We start from the raw sequence: 10,257 nt of genomic DNA, 5'->3' as shown, positions 1-10,257 counted from the left end.
TTGTTCTGGGCTCTCCAGTTTTTATCCTTTTTTTTCCTAATTAATTTTTTGGTCCTTACTCCTTGGTATAATCCTGCTAGTAAAATAGTACAATCTTAAACTACTACGAGGGAATCTTTGCCATCAACCAAAAGCCTTGATTAACGGACTATTTGTCCTCGAGGGTACAGGCCTGCCCCTGGGGGTGGGGAGCCTACAAATCCAGACAATGTTGTAACAATGCACAGGTGTAAATGACTAAAAACTCGGCACAAAGGCAGAAGAGCCACGGTGGAAGCCTTTGTTCACCTATCCCTCCCGACAGCTCACCCTCGGTCTGATAATCGCTTTTCTACCCAGAAAAGCAGACTCTCCAAGTTACAAGAATGTTGTGTGCCGCTGAGAACGTTTTCTGTTAGGCCGGTTTTCCCCGGGGCACTGGAGAAGATACTCGCGGCTGCCGGATGCGGTTCCATTCCTCCCTCAACCTACCACACAAGTAATTGAAACTAAAAAGCCCTTCCAGCTTCAGAAGTAGATCTGGAAGCTGAGGCCGACTTCCCCGCCCCTACCCTCGGGAAAACCCGAAGTGGACTTCATTAACAGGCGGACGCGAGCGGAGGCCGGCGGCAGCACGTCATTTGCGCATGCTCTTTCGCCCCTCCCGCTCGGAGCCGGAAGCGGGAGCGCTCGCGGCCTGGGCCTGGCCTGGCCGGGGCGGCGGCACCGGCGGCCATCTTGGCTTCCCGGGGCAAGGCGGCGTGGGGGGAAGAAGTTGTAGGGTGGGGGCAGGAGGGAGGAGGAGGGGAGAGAGAGAGGGGGAGGAGGCCGCGGCGGGGCAGGGCGGGGACTGCCTGCCCGCCTGGGTTGCGGAAGTGGTAGCCGCTGACCGAGCCTGCTGCTTTCTCGCTACTGCTTCGGCTTCCCGGCTCCCCCCCGGACGGAGAGGGCGGCCCGGCTGTGGATGGTCAGATAGCTCCGATCTCCCGCCGCCAATCCCTGGCCCCAATCAGCACGGAGCAGACGGCGGCAGCGGCAGCAGCAGGCGAGGAGGAAGATGGCGGGACGGCTGCCGGCCTGTGTGGTGGACTGTGGCACGGGGTAAGGGGGCTGACGGGCGGGGGGTGGGGAAACTGAGGCGGAGGGGGGTAAATGGCGGGGGACCGTGGGGGTCGGGAGATGTGTGTTGCGGCAAGGTGCTGCCGCCGGCCGTGTCAGCCCTAGCCCCGCCGTGTTGCGAGGGGTGGGGCCCGGAGCCAGGGCCTCCCTTGTCGCCTCGCTTCACCCTCTGGGACCCGGGCGGGCGTGCGGGGCCGAGAAACCCCCTGGGAGCGGCTTGCTCCGCGGGACCCCTCCCGGCCCTTCCCCCATCGCGGTGGGCAGCGTTGCCCAAGGAGACTTGGGGTCGGTCGTCCCTCCGGGGCCCGCGGTGCGGTCGCCACCCGGCGCACCCGGCTCTCCTTTTCCTCCGCGTCTCTTCCTGCCTGTGGGTTTGGGACCGAGTGGATCGAGCGCGGGGACAGCTTGGCAGAGGAGCTAGAAGAGAGAAGCACTCCTTGTAGGTTTTGCAAGATTGCTGTGACAACACTGCCCAGGGTGTGGGTGGGGAAAGGGAAGAATCGGACTCTGAAAATGGGAACCTAGGTCGGGGCTTTCATTTGACCACCCACCTCCTCTTCCTTTCCGACTCGCGGTCTTTTCCATCTCCCACTGCGCTTTTACCGGTGAACCAAGTCACATTTTAATTTGAGAGAGAAAGATGTCATGTGTTACTTCTCTTGCCTCAAAAAAGTCCCCCAGTGAGCAAGCGCGCTGCAACTTCCTTAGTTTTGTCAAAGCCGCTTCCTGCTTTCTGTCTTTTATATCCTTATAAGGTAGTTTTTCGTTTCCAACCTGAACACATCTTATTAGAACTTTCAAGATTAAGCATATTTCAAATCGACTGAGTTACTGGTGCTAGTTATCAATTTATGTGAACTCAAAAAGATATATATTCGTGTTTCACGAGGGAGGAGGAGGGGAAGCACCCAGGAAAATAATGGAAGTTTTGTGCATTCATTCTGTGAAGGTATCTCAAGTCGGGAAGGAAGGTGGTATTGAGTTATAAAGGGATGTGCTTGCTTTTCAAAGAGTCACCAGATCTGTAAGGTAGTTTAATATGTAGAATGGCGTTAAAGTAAATAAATAGGCATCTTAAGAGTTTTTGGTGCACTTGTATTTTCATAGAAAATATTGTCTATATTTTAATGTGGAATGACTGCTTTAAGTTACAGTGCAGGGAGTGTGTGTGTGTGTGTGTGTGTGTGTGTCCTCTTCTGATACATTGTTACATTTCTAATTCCCCAAATAATCCAGTGGGAGGAGGCGGGCTATGAGAGGTAGGGTGTCAGCCTCCCTCCTTTAATTAATCAGTAAACTTTTGTTGCTTGAAGGATTGTGTATGTTCCTCACTCCATTTGCTCTCCGTAAAACAGCTCTAATCTTCATGCTCATAACTTTGTTAGTCTGACAGTTCTAAAATCCCAGCCGTGCATGTGGAAGCAACCGATTCATTAATATTTTCCTTTGGGAAACACCACCCTCTTTAGCCTTGGAACTTCTAAATGCATTTTTCTGACGGACAGCTTATTAAAGTTATTATTTTTTATCCAGTCTAATTTTCTCAACTCAGTATTTTATTATTTTTTTTTTCTCAGTCTAATTGGCCACTAGTTTCGTGCTTAGGGTCAGTTCTAAAATTAGATTTGGCCTGAGTGAGAAGGAATTTTCAAGTGTGTTTTGTTAAAGTGAAAAATACTGCTACATAATTAATATTTTATGCTTTAGAAATTATGGGGCTGTTAACAAAATTAGTGTAGATAATTGTAACCCTAATAACTAACATGGTTAACATCTTAAGTAGGATGTTACTTTTTCTCACTCTGTTTTTCCCCTTTTGAAATACAGTTCTGGTTATTTTTGAGTTAGTGTATTAGGTATTTCATTGAGGTTGACTGTCCTTAAATGACCTCCTTCTGATAGGGCAACCCTGAATTTAAAACACATACTGAGTGACCAGAAGGTGGTGCAGGAGGGGTTCGATCTATCATAGGGATTATTTTTATTTTAAAATTTCAGTTATTATTACATTACACTTTATTACGTTAGTTTTACCTCACAAGGTGAGGTAGTTAACTGGACACTCATGATTTGAATGGAACTAAGATTCCCCATTCCCTCTCACCTTTCTTACCATCTGTCAGAACTTCATTTATTTTGGTCTTCAAAAGGTTTTTTGGTCTTTTGTGTTGCCTATTAATGCAACTCCGGAAGAGTCACACCTTCAGGTTTATTAGCACAGAGAGGATAGCTCATTGAGATGGGGCCTGCGATAAGCATATCTTAGTAAGGCCTTAATAGGGAGTTTTATGTTTCAGAATACCGTGGTCCCCAGATGCAGATTGTGCACCTATAATTTGTGTATTCCTTTGTGCTTTAGAGAATACATTCATCTGTTTGGTCTATAATTACAATTACCTACTTAACGTAAGTGAAAAGTTATAACCTGAATCTGGTTGCTCATTCCATTTCATTATGTAAGTTAGGAAAAAGATGACTGAAAAAGTGACCACCTATGAAACTTGATGTTCTCAGATAAGAAAAGCTATGAGTTAGGAAACATGAACCTTAATACCCCAGACTTAAAATTAGAGATCCTCTAGCAAAGATCCTTTATGTCAACATAAGATAAAGAATCACATGGGGCGCCTGGGTGGCTCAGTCGGTTAAGCGTCCGACTTCGGCTCAGGTCACGATCTCGCGGTCCGTGAGTTCGAGCCCCGCGTCAGGCTCTGGGCAGATGGCTCAGAGCCTGGAGCCTGTTTCCGATTCTGTGTCTCCCTCTCTCCCTGCCCCTCCCCCGTTCATGCTCTGTCTCTCTCTGTCGCAAAAATAAAAAAACGTTAAAAAAAAAAATTAAAAAAAAAAAAAAAGAATCACTTAGCTCAGATCATAAAAGAAAATAACTCCTTTTGAAAAGAATTTAGAAATAATACTTTCATATTAATATCTATGCTTTTTTTTGTCTGCACTGGGATAGTACTGTAGAATAAAATTTGGGTAGAGATTCTCATCAATTGAGCTGGTTGTTTAATATTACAATTACAAAACTCAAACCTGCTATGTGTGATGAGGGAAACATTTTTTTTTAATGCTTACTTTTGATAGAGCCTGAACAGGGGAGGTGCACAGAGAAAGGGGGACAGAGGATCTGACGCAGGCTCAGCACAGACAGCAGAGAGCATATGCAGGACTCAAACTCAGCACCTGTGAGTTCATGACCTGAGCTGAAGCCATACTCTCAACTGGCTGAGCAACCTAGGTGCCCCAAGGGAAACATTTTTTTTAAAAAGCATTTTTGTAACAATGTAACACTTGCAAAGTTAAGAGGATCCTAAATTATATTTTGCATGTTTTCATTCATTTCATTTATTCTTTTCTTCAACACTCAAGCCAAGTGAAGGAACTCCTTATGTAATTTTCTATGCTACAGCTTGATTATAGAACTTTGCATTGTGAAATTTTCTTTTCCCCCGTTCTTTCATTTTTCCCTGATAAATACTGTGTTGGTAAATTATCTTCATTATGACAGCAGGGATTAATATAGCCTTGTTGTAGAGTTATATATTGGTATCTAGATATATTCAGATTTAGAATGAATTCAGGAATTTCCATAATTGACTTAAGCTTCCTAGAAATTTTAATATAAGCATAAATATATTGTTGGAGTCCGTGGATAAGCAGCTTATATAATTCATACTGTGGCTACATTCTTGCAATTAGTACAGATAGGGTGATTTTCTTTGAGAGCCAATGGGGAAGAGCTGAGTGGGTGGGGAAAAACATAAGTGGGAAGTTCAAGTTTCATATGTGAATTCTGTACATAGTATTTAATAATTTTTTCTCCAGCCATCTCCAAGGGCAGAAGCATTCACAGTATCTTGTTACCAAAAAACATTGAAATTCTTATTCCTTCATGGGTCATGTTTTGCGTGCTCTTTGAAGTATAACAGGCACCTGTTGAGAAGTTGGATTCTTACTTAGACTTCCTACAATCTTTCTCCTCTCCCTTCCCACCAATCTCTTTTCCTGCATGCAAATTTTGTGTGGTGAAGTATGGGCTTTGGGTTGTATATTCATTGTATGTGATGAACCTTCCAGCCTAATTGTAAAACACTGTTCAGAAATTTATTTTTAAGCACAGAATGGAAAACTCCACTAGTGGAGGATCTTCTGGCCAGGATTTTTATTTACTTTATTTAGTTTTGTGACAGCTGTTTTTAACCTCATTTTACAAGGGAGAAAACAGGATTAGACAAATTTAAATTACTTTTTTAATGGCATGTAGTGAGCAGGTGGTAAGAGTTGCTATTTTGACTTAAGCCTTTCTGTACTGAAGCCCTGTGTTCTTTCTGTTACACTGTGGGGACTCCTGAGCCCCTTATCAGAACTATGCACATTGCTTTATTTTTGTTAGTAAGGTTAATTCTATTCTTCTTTAAAATATGATTATAAATCCTAGACTTATACATTTGATTTAATGAATTAGAGAAACCATTCTTGTGCAGATTTTTCTGATTTGATGGATATATATATATATATATATATATATATATATATATTAGATACATGAATTCCTAGCTTATTTTCTTGTCACTTTGCTTAAATTTAACTTCTGGAAAAAAAATTTACTGTCTAGATTTTATCAAAAAATACTAACAGCTAATATTTATGAAGAATTACATATCAGGCCTAGTGCTAAATGCTTTACCTCATTTACTTTTCACGTCACTCTGAGAATTATCTCTATTTTATAGACAGAAAAATTTAGGGTTTAGTGAAATTAAACTATTTAAGCCAGTTATTATAGCAAATAAGTGTGGGAGAGTCCCTATACCATATGATATGCTTCTTAAATTGAGGATGAATCTTTGGTAGTTTTCAATCGTTTTTGTATATTTTTGACAATTCATTTTTGATGTTATAAAGGCAGAAAGTTACGTTAGTAACTTAAGGATCACTCTTACAGGTAGAAAAAGTGGTATTGCCAAATCAAAGCTAACTATATACTTGACAGAAGGTTGGACACTCTTGGAATTATAATGAAAATGTATAATACAATCTGCTCTCAAGAATCTTAATGAGATAAGAGCTGAAAATTATTTTAAAAAATTAGGATGGTAAAAGACCACTTAATCAAATGTTACAGTCTTTACTTTTCTGACAGTAATAGCTGTTCATTAGGTTGTAAGGAAAGAGATTATTGTGGTCAAGAAGAATCCAAGCAGTATTAGTGAAGGTAGGATGCACACTCTCCTTTGAAGGGTTTGGATATACACAGGGGAAGGAAAAGCATATGCAGCAGAAAGGAGAGAGTAGCTGCTTCTTGTGTTTAGCCCTGTTAGCCTATGTTGTGCCTCTCCTTTCCCTTACAAATTGAGGACCGTGTAATAACATAATGCAAATCTATTTTCATAAGGTGAAAAAGAACTAACATTTATGGAGCGCTTACTTTACCTCATGTTCATTTTATGTCAGGAAAGCTTTGATTCAAAATATTTATTTGGTAGGGAATCAAAATCCTTTAGGAGAAGAGTTAAATGTTGTAAATAGGGCTTTTAGAATACTTGCAGAATGGAATGTGGTTGGATCAGATGTAGAGGAGGTATTTGGGATGAAGTTATGGGACTTGACACATAGAATATGAACTCACATCTTTGTTCAATGAATGAGCTAATGAAAGGCTGAACAAGAATTAGGGGTATGGTTTAAAAAAAAAAAAAAAACTACTTGGGAGACACCCCATACCCAGTGACTCAGAATCTCAAGGGTTGGGCCCAGGAATATTCATTTAATTGGTCTGTCTGGATGATTTTTAAGCAACCCTCCCAGCACCAGCTTTGCACAAGTTCTGAAATAGGGTATTGGCAGTAGGAACAGGGCCGCTTCTTTTTTGTTTGTACTTTGAAGCAATTATTCTTTGTATTGTTTATGGTTAGCAAGGACTTTGTAGTCATAGCTGCTTTTGAGTTCAGAGTTTTTCTAGCTGTATGACTTTGTGTACTTCAAACTCTTCACATCATATTTTCCCCATGTGTAATTTGGAGATCATAGTATCTACCGTATGGGTGGGTTTTTTTGTGTTGCTTTTTGAGATAATGCATGAAAATGACTAGGCGCAGTGCTTGATGTATAGTAATAACTTGATACGTTGTAATTATTACAATTATCAGCTACTGTTTTTATTGAATTGAAGTTTTTAAGGAAAGGAACACAGTGTCTTATGCTTATTTATTTTTTTCTCCTGCAGTGCTTGGCTTAACACACTTCTTTGCACAGTCAGAATGTTTTTGCTGATTTGAGAGATGAAGGTATAGCTAGGGCTTGGCATTTGCTTGCAGTGGATTGTGAATAGTCATCAATGACGATTTAAAGATTTTGAGTTTGAGTGGGACAGTAAGGGAGTTGGTTTTTAGCAGCTGAGTAAGTTCATTATTTGAATTTGTTATTGAATTTGGATGATGATCATAATTGGAAATATTTGAGAAGTTAAAAATATAGGGACTTTAGCAATGAAGGTGGAGATGTGGCAGTCATCATTACAATTTATAAATTGAAGCTAATGAAATGATAAAGAGAAACAAAGATTGAATATTAATGTTCCTTCTTTTAGAAATCTTGGATATGTAATCTGGCTTCTTGAGCTTCACAGTAAGAATGAGTGAGCAGTTGTGGCTTAAAGTGAAGTCAGCCATGCTGACAACCAGTCATCTGTTTCCTCTCACTTTTTAAGAGGAGGAATCCTTAGGAGAGTTTAGCTCACCATACAGCTCAATTTCCCTCCACAGTGGTCTTCCTTGTCCAGTGTGCTCCCTCTCTAAAGAGTGAAAACAGGTAAATGATTGGAATAGGGGCAGAAGTGTGGAATGGTTAAAAGGTAGCTTCAAGTAATGCTTTCTGAAACAAAATTCCCCTATAAGAAAAGCATTTGAATGCTCCTCTGTAATTCTATTGGAACTTGTAGGCTCTTTAATGACATTACTGATCTGTAATAGCCAGTAGCTTAGAGAGGTAAGAGCAAGACAGTTAAGTAATAATAACGCTCCATTAACATGGTTTATAGTTTCTTATAAATTCATATATTATTAAGTGACAGTGCAAGATAAGGTGATGTTATTGGATTAATGTTTTAAATTTGATTCTTCAAAATAGGATAGTGACAAATATTACTTTGTTTACTAGTGGTTTTATATCTTTATGTGAACCTTTATGCCATACAATATATAAATGAGATACCTCCATAATTGATTGTACCGGAACAAAAAGACAAATACCTTAATTTTTCTAAAGAACCATTTTGTGTAATTTTACTAATTTTCTTCCAGGATTTTTTAAAAAAGCTTTCCAAACTGTTGACTTTTTTATTTAATTTTTTTAAATGTTTATCTCTGAGAGAGAGGGAGACACAGAATACAAAGCAGGCTCCAGGCTTCCAGCTTTCAGCCCACAGCCCAGGGTGGGGCTTGAACTCAGTAACCACCTGGAGATCAGGACCTGAGCCCAAGTCAGACGCTTAACGCTTAACGCACTGAGTCACCCAGGTGCCCCGAAACTGTTGACTTTTAAACTCAAGTCATTCTTACATACTCCTTATAACCAGGAAAGGAACAGCCTTCAATTTGTGTGGTCTGATATATTTGTCTTTCTAACTTCTCTCTACACCTAACACATACCTCACAAGAGTGTTTTTTCTTTGTCTGTTCTGATGTTGAACATTAATCTTTAAATATTCTCTTGAGTTTTCTTGCCCATTGTGAAAATGCAATTCTCATGGGAAGGGTGTTGAAGACATTTTCAGTTACAGTATTTAGTGTGCATGAAGGGTTACAAGAAAGGGATTGGAAGTCTTAAAATGGGGAATTAGGGTGCAAAATGTCTTACAGTTTAAGGTTGATTTTGGAACTGTATAAAAATATATACTAAATTTTTAGTATTGGTCTATGATAAACTTCAGTTGTTTGCTTAAAGTCTTAGAACTTAGTAAATTAAATATGGTGCATTTTTCTTCTGCTATAAGCATTTTTAAGTTCAGTTACTTTGAGACCACAAAAATAGCATTTAATGTGTATTTGTGAAACTTACGTGAATTAAGGGAAGTGCCTCATGACTTACATAGAATTATGGAGCTGAAAAAGACTTTAAGAATAATTTAATCCACTCTTATTTAAAAATGAAACAGAGATCCAGAGTTGAAAAATACCTTTCGGGAGTGTTCTAACCATCAATTGATAGCATTGTTGAGTTCTTTAAAGTTTTCTTAGGAGTTCACATTTATGAGTTATATTAGTTAAAGTTTCTTATTACTAGTTGAAGTGATACAAAATATGTTAGAGTGGTTTTGGTTGAGGCATGGTGCAGTGCATGAAATCTTTAGGGTTTTTGTGCTGATACAAATACATACTGGATGGCACAAATGAAAAACTAATTTTGTTTCCCATCATAACATTTGAAACCAAGTTCAGAAATTACTATTTTGAAGTGATGCTTTTTTTAAGGAAATATGCTTTTTTATTGGTTAGGTCATTTAAATCTTAAAAATATTTTTATTTTTGGATTTCAGTTATTTAAAGACATAATGTGGGATGTGTACAAGTCAGCCTTTCAGAGCCCTTTAAGAGTTAGGTTTTTGAGATAATTATTTATAACCTTTTCAGAAATCCTATGAGGTATAGGTACTATGATATAATTACTATTTTAAGATGAGGAAACTGAGGTATAGAGAACTGAAGTAACCTGCTCTAATAAAAGAGTGGCTACAGTTACATAGATCTAGACTCTGAGCCCTCAGGCAATCTGACACCAGAGCTCATTGCCCTCAGTTGGGATATATTCCGTAAGAGCGGTTAAAGTGTTAGCCGAGTTTTTGAAGAGTATTCAAATTTAAATATACATTAAAAAAATATTTTTTTAGAACTGCCAATTTTTAGTACAAATATGAGATATATAGGGTAGTCTTAGTGACCAATTCATTGATTTGATTAACCTGAAACATAAGCAAGTTAATTGACATTGAATTATTTATTAACTTTGAATATTGCAAGGACAGGAATTATATCAAACATGGTAAAACTGACAATTGCTTGTTCATTCAGGACAACTCAATTAAGCAAATGATGTTTAATTACATATAACTTCAGAATGAGGGTATATTTCTGAAGCCGCAGTTTGAAAATGAATAAT

General features: G+C 39.4%; 1 protein-coding gene across 1 annotated transcript in view; it reads left to right on the top strand.

Moving 5' to 3' along the window:
* The first annotated feature begins 859 nt into the window (after positions 1-859).
* ACTR3 (actin related protein 3) overlaps positions 860-10,257 on the top strand; it is a 65,545-nt gene continuing 56,147 nt past the window's right edge. The window contains exon 1 of the mRNA XM_042994284.1: positions 860-1,080. Within this exon, the coding sequence (XP_042850218.1) occupies positions 1,037-1,080 (44 nt within the window). The 5' untranslated portion in view covers positions 860-1,036. The remainder of the gene's footprint in view (positions 1,081-10,257) is intronic.

Source organism: Panthera tigris, chromosome C1 (genome assembly GCF_018350195.1).
Source record: "Panthera tigris isolate Pti1 chromosome C1, P.tigris_Pti1_mat1.1, whole genome shotgun sequence".
Taxonomy (NCBI): Eukaryota; Metazoa; Chordata; class Mammalia; order Carnivora; family Felidae; genus Panthera; species Panthera tigris.
The sequence above is the reverse complement of the archived record's forward strand: the minus strand, read 5'-3'. Positions and strand labels throughout refer to the sequence as shown.